The sequence below is a fragment of the Phodopus roborovskii genome, unplaced genomic scaffold (genome assembly GCF_943737965.1).
Source record: "Phodopus roborovskii unplaced genomic scaffold, PHOROB, whole genome shotgun sequence".
Taxonomy (NCBI): Eukaryota; Metazoa; Chordata; class Mammalia; order Rodentia; family Cricetidae; genus Phodopus; species Phodopus roborovskii.
In genome coordinates, this window is record NW_026126515.1 from 1,104,191 (window position 1) to 1,129,120 (window position 24,930).

The window sequence follows — 24,930 nt, forward strand, 5'->3', positions numbered from 1 at the left end:
CCAAGTCCTGAGAAGTCTGTATTCAACAGCTCCCGACAAGGGTTGCTTCTATGTGGAAACAACATGCCAAGACCCTCTAAAAAGCAACAGTGAAGCGGGGCATGGTGGCTCACATCTATAATACCGCCACTTGGGAAGCTGAGGCAGTAGGATTGCTACGCAGTGAATTCTAAGGCAGCCTGAACTATAGCAAACCCCAGGAAGGGACCTCGGAGTCCTGCTCTCACGACCATCTGACAAAATAACTGTTTAAGCTCCTTTTGAATGTGGCCATAGTGTGGGGGACTGCAGACGGGGGGGGGGGGGGGGGGACAGGTTGCAGAAACAGTGACCAAAGCATGGCTGAGGCCTTCTAAGAGCTTGCGGTCTATGTGAACAGCAGAATCTTCACTGAATATAGCTGGTCTTGACTATTAACATACTCCAAGCTTAGTAACCCAAGTAAAAAGTTTAAAAAGTTCAATAAGAAGAGTTTTGCTTAGCCAGTGAGGACCACGCTTCTATAGAGTGGATGAAGGCAAAGCAAGAAGGCAGCCTTTACCAAATGGTTTATGGTATTAAAACTTTAAAAAGCTTTATTTTCTTTTTATTTATGTGTCTGTGTTTCTGTTTTTGTGGGTGAGTTTGTGCATGAGAGTTCAGGTGCCCAAAGAGGCTAGAAGAGGGTACAAGATCCCCTAGAACTGGAGTTACAAGTAGTTGTGAGCTGTCTGGTATTGGCGCTGGGAGACAAACTCTGGTCTTCTGTAAGAGCAGCAAGCATTCTTAACCACGGTGCCATCTGTCTGTCTGCTGTCTGTCTGTCTGTCTGCCTGCCTGCCTATCCATCCATCCATCCATCCATCCATCCATCCATCCATCCATCCATCCATCCAGGCAGTGTCTCTGGTAGCTCAGGCTAGCCTCAAACGTTCTACATAGCTGATGATGACTTTGAACTGCTGGTCCTCTTGCCTCACCTCCTGAGAATGGGAGTTACAGCTGTATCACCACACCCATTTTAAGTGGTGTTGGGACTGAACCTGGGGCTCTGTCCACATTAGGCCACCACTCTACCAAGTGAGCTGCAAACCCAGGTCCCTCCAACTGTTTTTGTTTTTACAGAAGTACTGCTTTATTTTATTTTAGAAACTGGCGACAGTCATTCTACACTCTTTATCATAGATGAAGAGATGCAGAGAAATGTCATCACTACTGCTGACATTACTGCTGAACCGATCCTCTAGACAGGTGCTGGTACTATGGTACTATGGTACCAGAGTAACTATGGTACTGTGTGCAACCATAAGTCGTTTTAACAGCTCCATGAGCCATATCACATGTCATCTGAGGCTTACAATAGACACATGAGATTAAAAATGTTTATAGTCACATTGCTATTAGGAAGTAGAGCTGAGAGTAGGAATTGAGTCTTCTTTCTCCTGAGTTAGCATATATAACCCACTACCAGGTCACTGTCTTATTGTGAAGGACACAGGAACTAAATACCAGACCTCCAAAGACTTGGTGACTCCTGCCTGTCTTTATTATCCAATGCGAATGACAACTGTTTTTATAGTTTAAGGCTCTTTGATGATGTCTACTACATGAATGGACCCTGGAAACACACTCAGGTCAGGTCAAGGGCAGATCCAGGCGTGGGTTTGGTGATCTGAAAACATCCCGGTCTTGGGGGACAGCTGACTGTGAACCTGGCCCCGCTTTGCTTTTCTTCCCCTGCAGTGCTGCTGAGGAAGGGTGCAGCTTACCATAGTGAAGCGCTCTCTGCAGCAGACCATGCAGGTGCACTCCCTCTCATCTGGGACCCACTGGTCCTTGGCAGGGGGTGCTTCTGGGGGCACAAACTCCAGCGGCAGCTGAGTCTGAGGGGAAGTCCTCTCCTTGGGACTGGGGGAATGGGCTAAGGCACTTCCTGGAGTAAGGAGTCAGAGAAAAAGCTCATGAGCGAAGGGGAAAAGACAGAATTTTACTGTTTTATAGGGCCCTCCTGGAGTGATAGATCCAGTTGGTAATCAGTGGCTGCTTGAGTTACAAAAGAGAGACAAGGGACACTGTGTGTCCCCCATTGGAAATGTACCATAAAAATCTATCAAATATAATCAATAAAAACCACTAATTCTGGGGGGGCGGTGGAGTGGTGATGGTTCAATGGGTAAAAGGGTTGCTTGCTGACAAATCTGAAGACCTGAGTTTGAGCTCTGGGACCAACATTGGAAGGAGAGAACTGATTCCTGAAAATCCACCTTAACACTGCACTATGGCATGCCATTTAATAAAAATAAATGTAATTTAAAAAATAGTAAGCCCCACCTTAGTTCTAACTACCGCTACACTAGAAACTTAGAGGACATAGACCCTTATTGTCATAAAGATGAAGTCAGCAAAATATAGCATGTGGCTCAGGGGTGGTGACACACCTGTGATCCTGTCACTCAGGTGACAGAGGCAGACTGACCTCTGACCTCTGAGTTCGAGGCCAGTCTGGTTTATAGAGTGAGTTCCAGGACAGCCAGGGCTACACAGAGAGACCCTGTCTCAAAAAAAAAAAAAAAAAAAAAAAAAAAAAAAAATCAAATCCAGCAAGTGGGATAAATGGCCTAGTTTCCTCCATAAAGAGGCTGGCTGACCAATTAATTAAAGCAGACATGAGATACTTCAACTAAATGCCACATGTGGATGTTATTTGGAACTGGATTTAGGTCAAAACAACTGTAAACAAACAACATTATGTGACGACTGAGGATATTTCAATGCTGACTAGATATTTGATAACAATCACTAATTTGTGTTTAGGTCCAATAATGAGCATTGTTGTTTGATCTTTTTAAAAGATTTTATTTTATTTTATATATGTGTCTGTGTGTCTACGTGTGGGTATATACACATGTGAGTGCAGATACCCACAGAATCCTGAAGAGGGTGTTAACTCCTCTGCAGCTGGTGTTGCCACAAGCAGTGAGTGGGTTCTGGGAACCAAGCTTGGGTCTTCTGTAATAGTGGTACATACTCTTAGCAGCCGAGCCATTTCTCCAGCCCCCAATGGTTTGATACTATAAAAGCATTTGTCTTTTGGGAATTTATAACAACATACTTAACAAGTTAAATAATGTATGCCTAGGATGTATTTGAAAACAACCCATTAGAAGGATAAGCACACAGACGAATCAAGAACACACATACACACACACACACACACACACAGAGCCACCTCCCCAAACGCACAAAGCTGTTTAGATCCCCAGAGTCTGGGTCCTCCCTTCAGGTTTGCTGGTTATTGTGAAGCATGGCTAGGAAATGGCAGTCTTTGCTTTATGGTATCTGAGGAGATCTCTTATCGTCTAGAGGAACAATTTCACCATTAGCAGAAACCAAAGAGCACTGAAAACACAGCACTTCTCGGCAGTACTCAGAGTCCTGCTGTCCTCACCGTTTGGCAACACAACTGCTGAGCCTTTTCTGAATATGGCTCAGTGCATGGTGGGTTGGAGACTGGAAAAGATGGGAGCTGAAAAAAAGGTGATCAAAGTATAATGGAGGCCTCTGAGGAGCTTGTCCCTTTGGGCAACAGAATTTTCATGAGGGCTAAACATAACCAATCCCCATCATTAACAGATTCCGTATTTACAATGCTGTCTACTCACTAAATGGGTAACTTCAGAGTCAATACTCTGGTGCTGGCTAGCTTTGTCAATTTGGCACAAACGTGGGAAGAGGGACCTTCAGTTGAAGAACTGTCTCCATCAGACTGCCTGTGGGCATGTCTGTGGGGTCTTTTCTTGATTAATGATTGGTGTGTGTATGTATGTGCACACGTGTGCACGTGTGCGTGTGTGTATGTGTGTGTGTGTGTGTGTGTATGTATGTATGTGTGTGTGTGCAGTCCAGCCCACTGTGCAGATGGTATGGGTTGTATCTGGAAGCAAGCCTGTATGTGCTGATGGTATGGGTTACATAAGGAAGCAAGCCCTACTTCAGTTCCTGCTGCAAATTCCCTCGGTCATGACCTGCTACCTGGAAGTTTAAGGTAAAAGAAACCCCTTCCTTTCTCCTCAAGCTGCTTTTGGTAAGAGTTTTATCACAACATCAGAAGTAAACTAAGACACCTCAAAACCAATACTCCCACGGCTTTTACAACTACTATGGGCATGTCTGGACTGGAGAGATTTTTTTTTTCAGTGACCCAACATTCAGGTTCTCTGTAGAGGTTGACTGAGGTGACATTCTTTCCTCTTGCCTCAGCTCTCACTTGGTGGTGACAAGAGTATGGAAATAGCAGGGGGTAGGGCAGGGCTGGGCAAGCAACTCTGGTTCCCTATGAATGGACAGGGACTTGTTAGTGGGGCAGGTCACTCCTGAGACTCTTTTCCCTTTGTGAGACAAAGAACACAGATCTGCTAGGGTGAGTTACTTTGTTAGATTTTAATAAGATAATCTATGCAAGGGGTGTGTGTGTGTGTGTGTGTGTGTGTGTACACATGTCCATATGTATGTGGTTCCTTCCTATTGGAGCAACAGTTCAGGGCTCACTGATTCAGTGTTTTCAGAGACTTTTATAGACACATTGTCACAGATGATGAGAGTTGGCTGTATGTTGAAGTGAAAAGCTGGAGTGAATTATGACAAGAAGAAAAAGGAGGAGGAAAAAGAAAAAGAAAGAAGGAGGAGGAGGAGTTGTTGAAGTTCTTAGGTGGGAATGAAGAGCAAAAGAATGAGACAGTCAGAATAAGAAGCTCTTACCAGGAGCAGTAGCAGCAGAGAACTCAGCTGACGATGATCTAGACAGGGTCTCAGAATCTGAAGCTTGGTGGACAAGCTCCTGGAGGGGAATCACAGAATCTGTGGAAAGAGAAAGGGCCAACAAAACACTGATCTACCACAAGTGTCTTTATTCCCATGCTACACATTCAGTGCGAACCTCTGTTGATTTTGTTGACTATGGCATCATGATTATATTAAATATAAACAGAATGGTAAAAGAACTTCTAAGCTGGCTGGGTGGTGGTACACACCTTTAATCCCAACACTCAGGAGGCAGAGACAGGCGGATCTTTATGAGTTCAAGGATGGCCTGGTCTACAAAGAAAGTTCCAGGGCAGCCAGGGCTACATGGACAAAACAATGTCTGGAAAACCAAAAACCAAAACCAAAAAAAAAAAAAAAAGCAAACCAAAACAAAAGAACTTCTAAGCCAAAGATGTATGTATGCTTTTTAAATCCCTCAAAAAACAAAAGCAAAAACAAGACAAAATAACCAACCAAACGAACAATCATGAAGCTGTGTTTAAGGCATACGAGACAACAGAGCAGATTTTTTAAAGATAAATTTAAAAATGCCCAGAGAGAAGTGGAAGACACTAAAATGATGAGCCTGGAGGCTAGGAAGCTAGCCAGGAGCATCATCTAGATGAGTTTCTCTTCCTTCATTCTAGAAGTTCAGTCAACTTACATATAACTGATATTTCACATGACCCTGGAAATGAAGCATACCCCTTGAAAAATGATGGCACTTATGATCCCACTGTCAGGGCAGACGGATTTTTCTAGCAATATCCGATGATCCACCCTTTTGCATTATCATGCATGTAGTTTTTGGCCCTTCTCCTCAGATCCAGATCTTTCCTAAACAATAAGGAGCTTCATCTCCCTTTCAGTTACTAAGGAGAGAAGACTGATCCTAAGAGTAGCATGCATTTCTTCTTTGGTGCAGAATTGCTGTCTAGCACGCAGCCAGTCACCTGATCGTTTTTCCCGCAGAGGGTACGGGAGGTCCAGGGCTTTCCCTGCATATTTGGAGAGCAGTGAGTCAACCTCGTCCAGGGTGAAGCCGATCTCCTGTCTGGCCAGCAGCTGGCGCAGAGTTTGTACAGCCATGGTGGCCCAGTCTACCTTCATGTTCATCAGCAGCTGCTCTAACATGAGCAGAGGACTGGAGGACAAGTGGGCATAGCTGGCCTGGTGCTGCTCAGGCAGGGTCAGAAGAACCTGTTTGCAGGGTAGAGCCAAGAAAATAGCACACACATTTCAGGAGACCCTTGTCCTTGCAGGGAAGTGAAAGGATTATAGACACAGAGCCCCATTGTGGCCAGCCAGGGGTCATTTGGGAACTGAGGCTGAACTTCTAAGTCCTCTAGGTGACAACTGAGAAGCGTCCTAAAAACTCTTACCGAGACAAGGGCTTGCTAATCTTTTTCTATAAGGAGTAAGAGGGTAAATATTTTAGGCTTTAAGTCCTAAACCTATTCAGCTCTGCCAATGCAGCATGCCAGCAAGCACAGGCAGATAATAAATGGATATATGAATGGGTGTGTCCTGTTCCAATATAACTTGATTTACAAAAACAGGCTGAGGACTAGATCTGGTCTACAGGTGGTAACCAGCTGACCCCCTGGCCTACACCGTCCACGCGTCGCTGAACTTTGCCTAACCCATGCTATCATTCCATGTGAGGTTTTAGTTAGAATGAAAAGCACAAGGTGATGCTAGTAGGCTGCCCAAATCCTAGCAGCTCCAGTATCTTAATTGTAAAAGATAGATTTAAACACCCTTTGGCAGTCAGTCATGAGGCTTGGGATAGGGTAACTGCTCTGCTCTGCTCTGCTCACTACCATTCACCCGCCCCCAACTAATAAAGTGACATGAATCAAAAAGAAGAGCTGAGCTGGGCGGTGGTGGTGTAGCCTTTAATCCCAGCACTTGAGTTCGAGACCAGCCTGGTCTATAAAAGCTAGTTCCAGGGCAGAGTCTAAAGCTACAAAGAAAAACGCTGTCTCAAAAAACAAACAAACAAACAAAAAGAAAAAAAAAAAAAAGAAAAGAAAAACAGAGCTGAGCACGGGAGAAGATTCTGACACCCCAGCATGCAGAAGGTAGAGGCAGAAAGACTGGGAACAGCCTCAGTTATGTAGTGAGTTTGAAGCCTGGGCTAGATGAGACCCTCCAAAAACAAATGGACAGACAGCCAAAACATAACACCCCCCCCACCCCCACCCCCGGCCCAAGAAAGAAGCTTGGTATTGGTGGCACACGCCTTTAATCCCAGCACTCGGGAGGCAGAGGAATGTGAATCTCTGAGTTCGAGGCCAGCCTGGTCTACAGAGCTAGTTCCAGGACAGCCAGGACTGTTTTACAGAAAAACCCTGTCTCAAAAAACAAAAAACAAAAAACAAAAGCAAAAAAAACAAAAACAAAAACAAAAAAAAAAAAAAAAAAAAAAAAAAAAGAAAGAAAGAAAGAAAGAAGGAAAAACAATCTCTTAAGGGTAAGGCTGTGCCCACGGCTCTCTTGGCACTTGTTCTATCTGTGAGTAGTGTATATGAAAACTCAGAAGAATTAGAAAGGGGTTGAGGGTCCTGTCTCTCCAAACTCTGGGTTACTGGATTAGTCTTGTTTGTAATATCTTCTATTGGTATCTCTAACCTGTTTTCTTATATAATTACAAAGACTAAAATAAGCCTCTTCCATGAGAATAGATTAGCTTATCATGCAGTAGTTTTAATTTTAAAATTTATGTGTGTATATGTGTGTGTTTACCTGCATACCCACCTCCTATCTATGGAGGCCGGAAGAGGGCATCCAGTCCTTTGGAATAACAAATTGTGTGCTGTCTTACATGAGTGCTAGGAACTGAACCCAGGTCCTTTGTAAGAGCAGCTTATGCTCTTAGCCACTGAACCATCTCTCCAGCCACTCAAGTAGTAGTTTTAAATCCTCACATTCAAATCCTTTTGGAAGAGAACTAGTCCCTATCCCATGACAAATTTAATTGGTCTGGTGTGAATGTCAGCCTGATACATTGTCAGGCTTGAGAGACAATGATACAGCATGCATCATAGAAAGCCCAAGAACAGCTTGAGAGGCCTGGGCAAATGTCTCTTTGGAGGAAGTACAGGAAGACAATGACAAGTCCTGAGACACTCAATTAGGACAAGGTTAAGTTTTTATACAGCACAGGCCAAGGGTGGCAGGTGCCTGGCACAAGAGGCTATGCAAGGGCAGATCTGAAGTGGAAGAGGCCAGCAGTCCCCACTTAAGGCATCATTTTCTCAAACCTTTCTTCCTCACCTTAGATCCCACGTACAGTGCCTGGATTTCATGGTGTCGGTTGGTGGTCAGTTCTCCGTAGAAGTGGGAGGTGAGGTAGTTGGCCAAGAAGTGTGAAGTAGCTAAGCTAGGGTGCTGGTCAAGGGACCGCTCTGTGACCTCAAGGCACATGGTGCGATCAGGGATTCGTTGCAGGAGCTGCAGCAGAGGATGGAGAAGGCGGTGAGACCTACAGAACTCTCAGCTACCCTTGTTTGGTGGGAGAAGATAGTATTTAGGTTCACTTATTTGGGGCTAATTATTTTCCCTCTCTACTCATTTGTAGCCATCCCCATGCTTTACCAATGAGCTGTGGCCCAGGACCCAGATGCTCCACCTGGCACCTAAGATAGATCTAGGTACCGAGCTCAAAATGAGTGTGTAAGTAGTTTTTGGAGCACAGAAGGGGCAGGTCTGCAATTGCAAACACTGAATAGGATTCAGTAGGAAAAGCCACCTGAGAGGACTAACCTCTCCCTTCTCGCAATGAAAACTAAAGCATCAGAACTCACCTGAAGAGCCTTTTCCTGCTCTCTTCTTTCTAGCAGGTGGAGAAGATGTTTGTGGTGCAGACTGATCAAATGTTCTCTCGGAATGGAGTACAGACGGTCCCACTCCTCACATAGTTCATACTCCTGGAAGAGAACACATGCCTTCAATCATTTCCTTTAAATTACTAATGGTGGTGGGGGCTGAGAGATGGCTCAGCCGTAAGGGCATTGCTGCTCTTCCAGAGGACTTGGGTTCAATTCCCAGCACCTACATGACAGCTCACAACTGTCTAACTCCAGTTCCAGAATCTGGAACCCTCATACAGACATACATGCAGCCAAAACACCAATATCCATAAAATAAAAATAAATCTTTAAAAACATTTACTGTCATTTTTAAAACTTAAAAAAAAAATGAGACAGAGTTTCTCTGTGTTGCTTTGGAATCTGTTCTGGAATTCTCTCTGTAGACACTGGTCACGAAACTCACAGAGATAAAAAAGGTATGTGCCACTACTGACTGGCTTAACATTCTTTTTGTTGTTGTTGCTGGGTTTTTTTTTTTTGAGATAGGGTCTCTCTGTTATGTAGTTCTGGTTGTCCTGAAACTCTCTACGTAGACCAGGAGGGCTACTTGAACTTAAATATATCCACCTGCCTCTGCCTCCTGAGTGATGGGAATAAAGGGGTGCACCACCACATCCAGCTTCATAACATTGCCTTCAGTCTACCTTCTTGGTTAGGTGCCCTGTCTGACTCTGGGCTGAGTTTTGTCATTTGATGTTAATATCAAAATCATTTTGGATGTGTCTTATATTGCTCTTTTCCCTAAAATGTGAGTTACTCAAGGGCAAGGACTAAGCTTAACTATCTTTGTTTCACCACCATTCAGCACAGTGCCACCAACATTCTGAATGTTGACAGTTTTATTGAATCTCTGCATTTTGAATTATGATGCATCAGTTTCTTAAAAGGCAGACACGCTCCTATTAGTGTCAAAAATAGACAATAAACACAGGAAAGAGATTCTCATTCATGATCAATCATGGAAATGCAAGTTGGACCAATAAGATACCATTCTAGAGGCGCGTGAGTGCACGCACACGTACACACACACACACACACACACACACACACACACACACACACACGGCAATATAAAGAGTTGGCAAGGATATGGAGGAATTGGAAGTAGGAGTGAGAATTGACATCTGACTTGACTTCATCCTGGTCAAAAGGGTTGCTCATGAACAGCAATTCCATGTGTAGAAATATTCCGCAGATTATAGAAAATCTCACACAGGCACGCTATGGTGACAGTATTATCCTTTCTATCTCCCTGTGTTTTGGCAAATCTTATCATTAAAAGAAGGAAAGATTATATTATAGTTATAAAAATCTGTGGACACTGACACCTACAAAGGACTCTATCCACACAAGCAGCTAAGGGGCTACAGTTCAGGAAGGAGGATGAATCCATCCTGGAAAATGGTACCTGTGCTTCCAGAATCATGTTCATGACAGATGATGGGTCTTCAGTACAGCAGGTCCTCAGAGTCTGCCAGTCACGCCACACCGGGGGATCCTGCAAATCTAGGACCTAAGGAAACATGGGCAAACCCATGAAGCACCTGGCAGCTTCTCCCTCTGTGAACAATTCATCCATATGTCTACAGAAGGGCCATCCCATGAGCTCTGCCCCAGACTCAAGCTGTCTGAACTTCCCAGGAAAGAGGGGGAAGAAAGCAAACAGTAAAGGTTGTTTAGTGACAATGAACTTCTTCAGAAGTAAAACTGGGGGAAAGTCTGACCAGCAGCCAGGACAGGAAGTTCTCACTGGGGAGGACAGTTCTTAGCAGCTCAAAGCCTGTACAGCCTCCCGAGGTCATGAGTTTCTCTACCTCAACTCTCTATCCAGCCTGAATGCTCTGTGAATCATCCTTCCCACAGCATCTTAGCTCAGCATGAAAACTGTTCAAGGGGTGTGGGAAGGAAACCTTCCCTCTGCCATGTTCACCTTGCTTGGTGAGCCCCAGGCTCTGCTCCAGGCCACAGAGAAAGGGTCACATATATTGTATACCCTATGCAGCTGGACCTCCCAAGTTCACCTCCCTGAGCATCGTCAGCTTGGATAGCACACATCCTACAAGATTCTTTTACTGTTGAAAGATTCAAAATGGCTCTGGAAATTTAGTTGACCTTTAGAGTAATCTTTAAGAATAGACACGATGTAAGTAGAATTTACACAAAGCTCATCCATGCATGTGAAAATACCTTTGTGGACTGTACAGCAACATTCCAACATTAATTTTGATACTATCCTTTCTTGATGTAAGTGTATTTAAAAGAACAAGAGTAATAACACGGAGCTATACAAAAGGCCTCTTTTCATTCATGTAAAAACAGAAGTCTGATGTAGAGGAAAAGCCCAGCCTACATATTCTGTTTCTTAACAATACCCAAGCCTAAGAGAATGGGCTAAGGGGCAGGGGGAGGGTAGAGGGGGCAGGATACAACAGTGGTTAAGAGGCCTGCCTTCCACTCCTGGTACCATAGCCTGTACCTTCTGATAGACCCGCAGTTCCATCAGCTTCCTCTGAAGCTCCGATTTTAGTTCTTCCTGGACAGCCATGTCTGAAACACAGTAGTCCAGGATCTCCAGGCAGGACTCCAGGGGCCACTTCTCTATAAACCGTAGGGCTAGCTGACTTCTCAGAGATGCATCCTTCACAGGAAACAGGTACTGCCAACCTTCCTTGTCTATAAGACAAAACAATGTTCAGGAATAGTAAGCCTGCCTGTCCTGAAGGGCTTTGTTCTGTCTTATGGCCAGGAGCCTGCGGGGGTGTGGAAGGGATCCTTCCAATCCACTACAACTAGGTCTTATACCTAGAATATTACACGACAGGGGAGAATCCTCTACTCCTAGTGCCTTTTTATGCAAACTTGTTACAGTCATGGTATTTTCTGAAGGGAGAGAAGGAAGGTCAGAGGAGAGGAGAGAGTGGAGGAGAACAGAGGAGAGGAGAGCAGAGCAGAGGAGAGGAGAGGAGAGAGGCGAGCACAGGAGAGGAGAGGAGAGCATAGGAGAGGAGAGGAGAGAGCAGAGGAAAGGAGAGGAGAGGGAGGGGAGGGGCTGGGAGGGGAGGGGAGGAGAGGAAGGGATGCTTCCCACACTTTGTCCTGCTGCACATCTGGTGCCCTTGCAAACTCATCTTGTCTGTAAAGCTTGAGTACTCCCTGCATTTTCTACTCTGCATCCTATATAAAAGTTATTTGGGATAAATGAACCTAGATCCTGTCACTAAATAGCTCTCTCTCTCTCTCACACATCCATTTATAAATATGATCTTGGAGACACAAAAAGATAGACCCCAAGCAATTAATATCATACAGTTCTTTTTACTGGATTTCCTAACCTTTTTGGGGATGTTCTCCTTTCAAAGGGCAACTCTGCCTCTATTACAAAGCTACCTTAGATAGAATATCTGGCTTTTGCTCTCTACAGTGGAACATATGACTTACTGATTTTTCTATTTTTATTATGCATGAAAATGTTTTCTATTTACGTGTGTGTGTGTGTGTGTGTGTGGGTGTGTACATGTGGAAGTCAGATGATGTTGTCTTCTATTGATCTCCATCTAAGTTTTTAAAAATCTTATTATTGTGTGTGTGTGCACGCGCATATGTGTATAATGTGTGTATGTTAGCAGTTAGCTGCACACATGCCCACATGGCAGAGATCTGCATTGGGAGTTGGCTGTCTCCTACTTTTATGTCGGCTCTGGGGCTCAAACTCAGGTCACCAAGCTGAACCATCTCACTAGCCCCAGATCTTACTTTTTGAGACAGTGTCTTTCACTGACTTAGAACATGCTGTTTGGTTTGACTTGCTGGTCAGCTAGCCCCCAGCATCTACTTGTCTTTGTCTTCCCAGGGCTGGGGTTCAAATGTATGCTGGACCACACCTGGCTCTTACGTGGGTGCTGGGATCCAAACTCAGGTCTTCATGCCTGAGCAGCAAGTACTTTTGCCCACCCAGCCACCTTCCTAGCCCTTTGTTTTGTTGTGAGACAGGCTGGCTTCAATCTTCCTATCCTCCGGCCCAAATGTTGGATGGACTATAAGCACTGACTGCCAGGTACAACTCACATTTCTATTAGCACATGGATATTCTAATCCCTTATATGTGGACTTCGGCCATCTTATGCCCCACTGGCAGGATGGCATAGGTGCAACAGAGACCATGTGCTCTATAGAGTATTTTCTAGAAAAAACTGCTAAATTCTTCTATAGTCACCATTTCATTGAACTTCATCCTGGACCTCTGAAGGCAGGGCCCTGACTGTCATTTATACACTTGGTAATGATACTGATATGCAGAACTGGAAAGTTTGAAACTGGGTCTAGACACCCATTCCAAACTGACACAGGCTCAGGTTCCAGACTCCACTGTGCTCACGGTCTTCAGTAAACTTTCTAAGTGCTTTGAGCCTTAGTCTGGTCCCAGGACAGTGAGGTTGTGGTGACACAGTAACTCTCCCTGGAGTTCCTGTGAAGACTAAATGTGCTCACAGTGAGGGAGAGGGAGCACTCTGCTTACCACACGCTGTAGCACAGCTCAGTACTGCATCCCTTATACTGCTCAGGTCGTCCATGTCTCGCCCATACACTTCAATGAGCTGAAGGGCCCGTGGCCAATCTCTGGCCACCAAGGCTTCCTCAAAGGCCTCAGTTAGTATGTCCAGGGCCACAGGAGAATGCAGGCCCAGAAGCACAGTAGAGAGACTGGGATGACCACAGAGAATGGCTGCGGGACCCTGCCCCGACTCGGAGGCTTGGTGTAGAGGCTCCCAGGCAGCCAGGAGGGCAGCCTCGAGCATAGGAAACTGTTCCAGGAGGTGTGCACACTCCTGGGCTACCTTCTCTGCAGTCAGAGGCGCCTCCCTGCGACCACGAAATTCCTTCCAGGACAGGCTGGGCTTGCTGACCTTTGTCCCCCGGGAAGCCTGCAGGCAGGCCACTGTGGCCAGTATCTTTGAGCGAGACTTAAGGAAGGCCAAGGCAGAGGAAGTAAAGGCTGGGAGTGATGAGTCCTTTGGGGAAGAGCGAGACTTTTTCTCTGCTGAGGGATTCTCGTTCGGTCTAGGGGAGCCCAGCATAGGGAGGGGCAGGCCATCCAGAAAGTGAGAGGCGTGCTCCTGAGCCAGCATGCCCAGGTGGGTCACAAGAGATGAGGCCTGCTGGCTTTGTCGAGAAGGGCAAAGAGTAAGGGGCTCACAGCAGCAGCTGACAATGACCAGTGGCACACTGAGGTTGAGCCCTTCTTGGGCAAGAAGGCCTGCCAACCTAGAGGAAAAGAAGCAGAAGGCATATGAGGTCTGAACACACAGGTACCATTACCCAACATTACAAATGCATTCATTCATTCATTCATTCATTCATTCATTCATTCATTCATTCACTGACTATTCAATACCAGGTTTTGCTGTGTAGTCCTGGCTGGCCTCAAACTTATTGCCTTTACCTCCCAAGTGCTGGGCTTACAGGCAGGTGTAATCATTCTCTCTTAAGAATAATATAAAAGGCAGTTGACTAGACGCACTATTCAGCTCCATTTCACAGGCTGAAAGACCTGGCCACAGCCCTCTATAGGGAGGTGATTTTTCTATAGTTATTAAGTATTATATAACTTAAGTCATCTTATCTTAGCAGACCATTGAGCCTTGTGGTGCATGTACAACCAAGGTTCAGGAGAAATTCCCCTTCATGGATTGCTAGGTTAAAAGACCTATTAATTTGTTTAGTTTTTTTTTTTTTTTTTCTTGAGACAGAGTTTCTCTGTGCATTCCTGGTTATCCTAGAACTCACTCTATAGACCAGGCTGGCCTGGAACTCAGAGATCCACCTGCCTCTGCCTCCCCAGTGCTGGGTAAAGGGTCACTGCCACTTCTGCCCAGCTAATTTGCTTAATTTTAAATAGCACATACAATAGTAGATTTAATTATGATGTTTTCATGGTTTGCTTTTGTAGACCACCCTTTGACTCTTCTCCTCTACCCGTTGAGTCCGACACTCTTAACTTTAGTAGTCCTCCTTCTTTCTGGTTCCCTTCCTCCTCCTCCTTCTTAGTCCCCTTGTCTTCTTTTTGTTTAGCTCTGGCTGTCCTGGAACTCACTCTGTAGACCAGGCTGTCCTCAAACTCAGAGATCTGCCTGCCTCCTGAGTGCTGGGATTAAAGGCATGCGCCACCACCACCTGGCTGTCTCCTTTATTTTCATATCCTGTGTATCTGATACAACCCCCTCCCCACTTTGTCTTCCCATTTTTGCCCTTTCTAGTTTTATGACCCTATGATCATATATGTATGTTTGTACGTATGTGTATATACATATATATACACACACAACACACACAGACATATATATATATATATATATATATATATATATATATATATATATATTACACACACATTAAAAGCTTGGATCTCTATATGAAGAACATATGTTGTATTTGCCTGAGTCTGTGTTGCCTCATTTAATATATAATTTCAAATTCATCCATTTTTCCACAAATTTCATTTTTCTTCATAGAGAATTAGCTTCCGCTGTGCACGCATAGCACACTTTTCATGTCCATTCTCCTCTTGATGAACACTTCAAATGATTTCATTTCCCTCCCTGCTATTGTGAAAGGGTCGGCAACAAACTTGTCAGTATAAGTTTCTTTGTGGTAGGATAGAGTACTATATGCACAGGAATGGTACGGTGAGGTCATAAGGTAGCCCTATTTTTAGCTCTTGGAGAAACCTCCAGACTGATTTCCATAGTGGCTGTACCAGTTTATTCTCCCACCAGAGTCTGTCATGCTTTTCTGACATTAGACTAGCGGAGATGGACTCTCCAGGTAGTTCTAATCTCCATTTTCCTGATGGTTAAGGATGTTGACTACTTTTACAAATATTTGTGATCAATTTGGAATCTTAATAAATACTGATAAAATGCTTTGCCGCAGGAGTTATAGCAATTTTTACACATTACCTGCAATGCCTGAGAAGGCTTATTTTTCTGTAGCTTACAAGACTACTGTTGCTGAACCTCTGGCTATTGTTCATCTGTGAGTGAAGAGTCACCATTTGTCATCGACTTACACATTAGCGGGGGCAAGAGAGACAACGAGAAGAAGGACGGTGACTTTTAACATACTATAAAAGAGTAAAAGCACCTGCAAGTGACGCCCACCTGTCTGGAGGAACCTGTCTCTCAAGCAGGAGATGTGACACCAGCTGGGAAGAGCTCTGCTGCAGGAGAACAAAGGGATTTCCAACCTTGACCTCCACATTATCTGAGAAAGTAAAGACATGATCTTTGTTTGTCCTGCTGGGTGCAACTGCCCAGGGCTTTGTTTCAGAGAACCTGCTAGTCATATTGTGAACCACAATGATGGCAGCATGAAGAACCCTTTTGTTGATCCACAGTAGGTAAAGGCATTCTCAACATGACTCTGGATACAAGTTCATTTATACCTTACAGTGTTAAAGACTTCCAATCTAGACAAACGGTGGCCAGGCTAACTACAGATAGCACATGATGCTCACTTCAACCTGACTGAAGTTGAAGTTGACAACTTGAGCATCCTGCCTCTTAAACACTTGGGACTAGATGTGTTTTGGCTCCTAGAATGTTTGCATGCACAGAACAGGGTCTTGTGGGGGATACAATCTAAGTCTAAACACTGATGTTTCACTTATATCTTATATATAGAACCCAAAGGTAAGATGGTATAGTATTTTCATGCATCTATGGCATCAGGCTGCTGGTGAAAAAGGTTTGGAAATTTGGAAAATTTAGTATTTCAGATTTTTATCCCTTTACCTGGTACTTGCTATAAAATCAAAGAATCTGGGACTCAAGTCAAAAGCTTGATTTTTCTACTGGACTCTCCAATTTATGATGGGGCCCCAGGTCTGACAGAATTTTTGCTCTGTTTTCTTACAGGGTATTATATAGCCCAGGCTGGCCTGGAACTCCTGATCCTTCTGCCTCTGTCCTCTGAGTGTTGGGATGATAGGCATGTATGACCACACCTGCCTTCAGAGATATTTTTGAGGCACCAATTCCATGAGATGCTATTGAGGACTTCCATGTGCTGTATAATTTTACTCAGCACAAAGATGCAAAACACAGACAGATGAATAAGAGAATTACACAAATCTTGTACCCTTGGATATTGTGTACCTAGAAAGAGCCTCTTAAGGAAGCACGTCTTTGCTTCCTTTCCCTAAAGATTCCGTATCGTTCTCACTACTTACCGGGATCAGAGCTCAAACTCCGAAGAAGAGCCGTTGACAGGGTGCTGCAGTAGCTGAAGAAGGTGCCCACATAGTCAGTCTGTCTGCTGCCTGCTGGCGCCTGTTTCCCCAGGGTCTTCTGGAGGAGCTGGCTTTGGATGTGCACAGGGTGGGCCTCTGCCTCAGGGGCCTTCTGGGCTGCCTGCTCCACCAGGGAAGTGAGTGGAGTACTCTTGGGCTCTGAGAGGAACAGGGTAGGAGAACAGACATGGCTTTCATCTCGGCTTCTAGCTTTGGGTCAATTTCTAAAAATAAATATTTATTTTAATATATGTGAGTGTGTATGTAGATCTGGGGTGCCTGCAGAGGCCAGAGGAAGATGTAGGACCCAATAGGAGTTTGTGAACTGCTCAGTGTGAGTGCTGAGAACTAAATTCGGGTCCTCTGGAAGAGCAGCAAGTAGTCTTAACCACTGAGCCATCTCTCTGGCCCTTTAGCTTTGGGTCAACTTTTGACTTAATGTGTAAGACAAGCTTCCTACAAAGTGCCCTGGGTGTCTATGGGACATAGGTGACTACGTGAGCAGCACACGTAAAAGGTAGACAAATAAAACAACCAACCAACCAACCAACCAACCACAAATCCCAGTTCAGCCACATGGACAAGTGATCTTAGCCAGGAAGAACTTGGAGTCTAGAGGCTATATCGTTGTTTTACCCAGTTGTCTCTGGGGTGAAGCAGCTTTATGAAGAGCACATGGTGCTTCGGGGGGGAGGGCTGACCAATACCAACTAACTGGTATCAGGTATACTTCTCACCAGGAATGAAAACATGGACCTGCAAGTGAGAGTGGTAAGTATCCTTTCAACTGAGAGCTGGGGAAGAGGGAAGCGCCTTGCTCTGATAGAAAAGGCTGATGGAGCTCTAGAGTGCTGAGGATGTGCTCACATATCCTCGGCTGTCTCACCTCCCTGGCTTATCTGTTCCCCTGCAGGCAGGTCTGTACCTGGTAGTGCTAGTGCCTCTTGTAGTGACTGGAGAGCCTGATCCAGTTGTTGGGAAAGGCTGGTGTGGCTGGCAACACAGTCCTCGGTGAGGCTGGGCCAGCACATCTGAAGCAGCTCTGAGATGCTGTACCGTGGAGCGCCTCCTCCCCTTTCTTCTAGAGTATCTGTGGAAAACATGCAAGGAAAAGGAAGAGGGGAGGAAACGTCTGCTGACCCACTGTTCCAAGTCCAGGGAAAACAACGGTGGGAGAGGAGATGGCAGGGCAAAGCATCTCACCTGCTTTTGTTTGTCCCGGTGAGGTGAGCGGGTAGTTGAGAATCTTATTAATGTGCTGAAGGACAACAGGAAAACCTCGAATGCCATCGGGATTGAGGACAACATGGTCTAGCCGTCGGCCTGAAACAGATGAAGGAAGAGGGATGCAAGGAGAAATGGATTTTCAGAGGCTGGTGCTCAGTTCCTTGTGTAATTTTCTCTTTTCTAATAGTAAGCATGAGGTACACATTGTGTCATGCAGTCCCAGGGTAGGGTCTTACCCAAGAGGGACTGCAGTCTAAGGTCACTCCTTCACGTGTCCCTTCACTGTGTATGCTAGAAGATCGAATCCCGGGTTCAAGCATGCTACACCTTCACCCTACCCACCCATCTGTATCATCCTTGAAAGTGTTTCTTTCCTTTTTAAAAAAGTACCAATTAGTGGATTTCTTTGTGGCATCTTCATGCTGTGTGCCATTGTACTTCTCTCCTACTCATCCTCCTCTCTTGACTCCTGTTAGGGATCCCTTCTTCCCTGCAAGCCTATTTGCCCTTTGACTTTCCTGTTGAATGCATGCTTCTTCCTTCAATTTCCTCAAATGACTGCAGATTGCTGTCTATGAATTTAAGACAGTCTGTATGCCATTAGGATGATGGTATTAACTAATGTTTAATACTTCCTCCTTTTACTCTCTCCACAACTTCTTAAGGTTTGCTGACAATGAATGAATGAATGAACAAATGAATAGAGTGAAGCGATATGAGTGAGTGGCTCCCACTTACCCCGGCTCTCAAGGCTGCTGCTCAGTCGTCGCTCAGCTGTTTCTAAGAGCTGTTTGCAGGTCTTCCAGAGCTGGCACTGGCAGCAGGCTAGGTCAAATGCAGCCATGGCAGGGGGACTGAGGTCTTCCAGAACTTCTCTAAGGGGAGTGGTGGGCTCCATCGGAGTAGCATTTATCCAAAACTCTTCCTGGAGCGTGGGGATGGGGTCTTCGGAGGGGCTAAGGAGCTTGTCAGTCACATCAGAGATGGAGTAAAACACCATTCCTGGACATGCATCAGGGGAGCACAAAGCGAGGGTGAGGGTGAGTCCAGCTACCACCGTAGTAGTAGTAGTTTGTCTGTGATTCTTCTGTGCGCACTAACACTTTCATTAGGACCGCTCTTACAGAGCCAAACGGTTATGATAGGAAGGCCCCAATAAACCCAGCAGGTATTGATGAGGGATGGCTTCTTCCCAATGGGATCTAAAGCAGGCCGAGAAAGACATTGCTAAAAAAGTAGACAACACTACCGCTGTAAGAGCCCCTTTCTATCAAAACCTTTGAAAAGATGTCTTCAATAGGGGGCTTGGGACATGCCAGTGCCAGCTCAGTGGGTAATATCACCTGCTGAACAAGCGTGAGGACTTGGTTCATATTTTAAGTAGGTAGGACGGAAGCGTTTCTGGACGCATATGTACAGGGCAACATATGATGGTAACCTGGGGAGTCTGGGGAGCCAACCAGAGAGATGAAAGTGTGGGACAAGCTTGAGCTTCAAGAAAGAAGGGAGGGAGGGCAGTTGCCGGAGTGTGCCGCCACAGCTGGAAACCAAAGAGATATGGCCTCCAGGCTATAGACATTAACAATTTTCACTTTATCGATACCCTTTATCGATGAAGAACTACATGAAACAACTAGGAACAACTAGCACAAGTGACCCCGAAATGCACCAGGACAACAGTCTTATTCTTTAGCTTAAGTTGCAGAGGATGAACAGGGATGGCTTGAGTGGCAGGCATGTGACCACCATAGTCAGGGAGGCTGCATGCAGCTAGGAAACTAACTGCGTGGAATGTGTCGGACTGCTGGCTTTGGGATGGGTGTCCTGCTTTTCATTTCTGGCAACTTCTCATGAAGACTCAGGTAGTTTCTTCCCCTGTGCCACCACCCCGGCTACCCTTCCAACCTTGACGTCGGTAAGGAAGACCAACCTGCTGCTGCAGCGCTGCCAATGGCTTGCAGAGTTGAGCGCCCACTGCCAGTGCGCCGAACGGTGTTGTTACCCCCATCCGAATTCTGGTTTTCAATTTTTTGCTCTACACGGGCCAGCTCCTGGATCACCTCTTGATAACGCTCTACAAACATCAGCTCTCCAGCACTGGGTGAGGACTTTAGGTTGAACGTGAATACCACCTGTCAGGGGAGGGGGCCATGACAATGGTGGGTCAGCATAGTCCGGGAATACATAGAGAAAGGATGCTGGGCCAATTCATTACACCAGGACCTCAACATGGCTATTTTAGAGCACCAGAGAGCACTGGACTTTTTTTTTTCTTTTTTGAGACAGTGTTTCTGCGTAGCACTGGCTGTCCTGAAACTCACTCTATAGACAAGGGCAGCACTGATCCACCTGTCTCTTCCTCCCAAGTGCAGGGATTAAAGGCCCATGCCATTACATGCAGCTAGCACTGAATGTTAAAAAGAGACCAAATACAAAACAGCTCATAAAAGTCTATAAACAAATCACCAAAGTTCAGAAGGAGATAAGCAAATGTCATCAGTGATTTCAGAGGAAACACCTATGGGAAATACACAAACAAGAAGCCATTTTTCCTGACCAGGAATTTATGTAATGATACTATTTCAGTTGTTGTGATAAAACACCAAGACCAAAGCAATTTGGGGAGGAAAGGTTTTATTTGGCTTCCACTTTCATGTTGTAGTCCATCACTGAAGGAAGTCAGGACAGGAACTAAAACGTGGAAGGAACCTGGAGGCAGGGGCTGATGCAGAGGCCTCGGTGGCAGGGGTGGGGTGGGAGTGGGGTGGGTGTGGGTGATGCTTACTGGCTTGCTCAGCCTGCTTTCTTTAGAATACAGGACCATTAGACCAGAGGTGGCACCACCCATTATGGGCTGGACCCTCCCCATCAATCACTAATTTAAAAGCCCTACAGGCTTGCCTACAGCTCGATCCTATGGAAGCATTTTCCCAGTTGAGGCCCTGATGATTTTAACTTGTTTCCAGTTGACATAAACTAGCACAGATACTATTTTATACCTGACACACTAACAAAGGGTAAGAGCTAATTTTCAAGGGGTAAATGTACTTCCACAAGTGCTGTGAATAGTTTGGTAAATCTTTTAAACATTAACCATGTATTTTTTTAAAAAAAATTCTTATATTTATTTCTTTATTTGGGGAGAATGTGTGTGGATATGTGAGAACCATAGTACAGATGTGGAAGTCCGAGAGAAACTTGCAGGAGTTAATTATCTCCTCCAACTGTGTGGGTTCTGGGGGTCAAATTCAGGTTTTCAGGCTGGGTGACAAGTGCCTTTACACTTTGCCCTAAAATGTGATTTGAATCAGTAATTTAGGTAAGACCCCTTTCCTTCCCTTCCCATAACCCCACCCCACCCCCTTTTTTGAGGCAGGCTCTTAATCTATAACCCAGGTTGGCCTCAAATTCACAGCAGTCCTCCTGCTTCCGTGATGGGCTTACCAGTCAGTGTGAGCCACCATGCCCAGCTATGAGAACTTTTCTTAAAGAAATACTACCAAAGGCTTTACACATAAGGATGATCATGTTTCCACAGTGTTATTATAAAGCTGAATACAATCTGTGTGCTGGACAGAAAGGAAATAACTTAAATGCAACATCATTAGATGATTATCACTGGAAAAATATTGGCCAAAAGAAATACATCTTTAACATTGGTTCTTTTTTACTTTTTGGGTTTTGACCTCTAACTCAGCCTGCCTCTGCTCCTCAAGTGCTGGGATTAAAGGCCGTGCCACCATTGACTGGTTTACATTGGTTGTTCCTATATGATAGTGTTAATAGTGCTAAAACTAATTTTATTTTCTTGTTAATACTACTTGCAATACATGCAACTTATTTTGTAACTAGGTTAAAAAATAAAGCACGTGCCATCCCCCCCCCACACACACCACAGCTTGAGGAAAGGAAGAGAAATGTGTGGTATATGGAGAGAAATGCCATGCAAACTCCTAGCCAAGTCGTTCAGGTTGAAGAAAGGCTGGGAAGTAACAACAGCAACGACAGCAGAACAATGAGATCCAGGATCCGGTTTTTGATCCAGGAGTGTAACTCATTATAAAGCCCAGGACAAGTGAGACCCTCAGTTCAATCCTCAACACTGCAACAAAACAAAACAAGACAAACAAACGAACAAAAACCACAAAACAACAACAAACCCCCAAAACCCAAAACCAAACCAAAAAACCACAAACAAAGGGTGAGGTAGAGGGGTCCCTATCCTGTCCAGGGGCTCCTAATTATGAAAGTAGGAACTCTAAAAGGAACAGGAGGGACTAAGGAAAGACCACGTTAGCAGAGATTTCCCCTACATTTACTAACACCTGGAGTCATGCCATAGAAAATTCTAACTTGGATGTTTCAAATAATGCACGGAGCGTTCAAAGCACAGAAGAGTGACACTGAATGCTACTGAGTTTAAACAACGCAGAGGCCTGCATTTCCACGGTTCCTGAGTAATCTTCTTAACCCGGAACAAGCAGGAGTTACACTGACCTACAATTGTCCATGGAGGATCAAGGTTCAGAGAGTTTGGGTTGTTCAGACTGCTGTTGTCATTCTGACTGCTAGTCCAGTGTTGTCTTCCCTATGTCCCACGGCACACCAGTTTACCAGCCTGTGCTGAACACTGAACTGAACTGTCATTCTGTTTATTACCAAAAGCTATCTGCATTATAATTTCTTAAAAGATTTGTTTATTACACGTACATTGTTCTGCCTGCATGTACACCCGCAGTCCAGAAGAGGGCACCACATCTTATTACAGATGGTTGTGAGACACCATGTGGCTGCTGAAATTGAATTCAGGACCTCTGGAAGAGCAGTCAGTGCTCTTAACTGAGCCATCTCTCCAGCCCCATGCATTATGATTTTTAACTATATAAAAACACAGATATGTACCCAGGAGTATGAAGAAAGAAATAAAAGTTTCACTGTTTAGAGGTGATGAGACTGCGCCTACTTTAGTTTGTTAAAACCCTACTTGTATTAAGAACACAACTCAGTGTCTCTAAACCTGCAGTGCCAAGCACTAGACCTGCACATGTAGAAATTCCCTTCTGTTTGTTTATTTTTTCTTTTCCTGCTCAATGTGACTCCCTGCATGCATTCTCAAGTACTTTTGGTGTCACATGCATTTAGCTTTCCTGGAGGCCCAATATGACAGCCAGTCAGGGACTGTCTTAGCACGCTTTACCATGAGAAGTCTCCCCTCACCTGATGGGCTTCTGCAAAGTTCCCCCTGAGGATACAGGATGCCAGCAGTGACTCCGGCGGGGAGAACATCATAGGGATGATGGAACTCTGAGGTTGGGGCTGCAACCGGCTGTCGGCCTCTACCTGCCCAGACACAGCGCTCAGACTCCCTTCTGTAAGGTGTAAGAACATTGGACACAGTCAAGATAAAACAGGGTTGTCACCTCTCTCCACATTTCTATATTTTCTCTAAAAGGTCTATAAATGGGTCTTGGTTTTTGTTTAAACGAAGAGCAAACGTTAATTACCATCTTAGGATACAAGTACCAACTACCTTCCTTGAATAATTACCTTCTGTCTGCTGTTGGGTAACTTAAGTGAGACAGAAAACCTTTTCCCTTTTTATAGTGGACATCTACTCCATTATCGGCAGAATAAACCTTGAACAAAGGTTCAGCCATGGTGTTCACACCACAGGGAACGGCAAATCTGGACATGGCCAAAGCTACCTAAAGTTATCAGCTGGTTGGGACCCAGATACCTGAAGTACTTGTGCTCAGCTCACTGCTGGTACTCTCCAGAGAGGGGTTGGAGCCTCTTTCCCGGCCATCTGGAGGTAGAAGTGTGAAAATTGCTCATCAACTCCTTATAGTGTATAAATTGCAAAGTCATCCAAGGTATGGGTAGACTGAGGATAAAAGTTGACCCCAGCAAGGATGGGTGGCAGGGACGATGTGGTCCCAGAGCTCTCTGGGTAACAGTCTACACCAGGAGCTAGTGACCATCACTGCTGATTAAGTACTAGCAAGAGCCTGGTAAAATAAAAGCATAATTATCATGACTAGGAAACAACAGGGGCAAAGAGGAGTCATGACTTTTTTGACAGAGAGATATATCTCCAAACAAAAAGGTAGGAAATGTAAGTGTAAACCTGGGCTGCCAAAGGCTACCCTGTTAAAAGCTCAGGAGGAAAATTGGCTTAGCATCAGCTTTCCTAAGTGCTGAAGTCTCAATGGAGGCTGGCTGTTCCTTAGGGTGGCCTTATGAAGGCTGTCACCCATCAAGGGAGTCTCCTTGGCCCACTACTGAGGCAGCCTCATGGAAAGAAGAGGCGGCTGTAGGGAAAAGGAAATGGAATGCATGTTCTGGGCTGGACGAAGCAGGTGGATGCAGTTTGGCCTTGTCCAAAACCAATCAACTGAGCAGCTTCAGAGCTGTGGCAACATCACGGTACATTTCCCCAGGTTTCTCTGATGGCATCCTTTACCCTACCCAGAGTGTTACTGTGTGTGTGTGTGTGTGTGTTTGTGTGTGTGTGTGTGTGTGTGTGTGTGTGTGTGTGTGTGTGAAAGGATATGTGTCTCATGGGAAATTTCTGGATGGCTATGTAAGAAACTGTTATGACTTGACTGGGGAAGGGGTGGGACTAGGAGGATCTTCCAAGCCATTGTTAGTACTTAGTCTTAGCGAGCAGACGATGGTTATCTTGTTAATTTGACCATGTGCTCTGCCTAAAAGAACGTTAGACAAGCATCAGTATGCCTCTTTGTCAGGTACGTGAGA

General features: G+C 45.1%; 1 protein-coding gene across 2 annotated transcripts in view; it reads right to left on the reverse strand.

Moving 5' to 3' along the window:
- Positions 1 to 24,930, reverse strand: part of Zfyve26 (zinc finger FYVE-type containing 26) — a 61,736-nt gene that overhangs the window by 22,193 nt on the left and 14,613 nt on the right. For both annotated transcript variants that reach the window (XM_051196214.1, XM_051196213.1), the window contains exons 13-28: positions 23,909 to 23,977; positions 23,389 to 23,540; positions 20,102 to 20,303; positions 18,910 to 19,173; positions 18,148 to 18,267; positions 17,870 to 18,034; positions 16,885 to 17,103; positions 15,815 to 15,917; positions 13,174 to 13,919; positions 11,134 to 11,330; positions 10,066 to 10,170; positions 8,592 to 8,714; positions 8,062 to 8,238; positions 5,736 to 5,982; positions 4,738 to 4,836; positions 1,749 to 1,912 (exon numbers count right to left, since the gene is read on the reverse strand). In XM_051196214.1, coding sequence (XP_051052171.1) covers positions 1,749 to 1,912; positions 4,738 to 4,836; positions 5,736 to 5,982; positions 8,062 to 8,238; positions 8,592 to 8,714; positions 10,066 to 10,170; positions 11,134 to 11,330; positions 13,174 to 13,919; positions 15,815 to 15,917; positions 16,885 to 17,103; positions 17,870 to 18,034; positions 18,148 to 18,267; positions 18,910 to 19,173; positions 20,102 to 20,303; positions 23,389 to 23,540; positions 23,909 to 23,977 — 3,152 coding nt within the window. The remainder of the gene's footprint in view (positions 1 to 1,748; positions 1,913 to 4,737; positions 4,837 to 5,735; positions 5,983 to 8,061; positions 8,239 to 8,591; positions 8,715 to 10,065; positions 10,171 to 11,133; positions 11,331 to 13,173; positions 13,920 to 15,814; positions 15,918 to 16,884; positions 17,104 to 17,869; positions 18,035 to 18,147; positions 18,268 to 18,909; positions 19,174 to 20,101; positions 20,304 to 23,388; positions 23,541 to 23,908; positions 23,978 to 24,930) is intronic.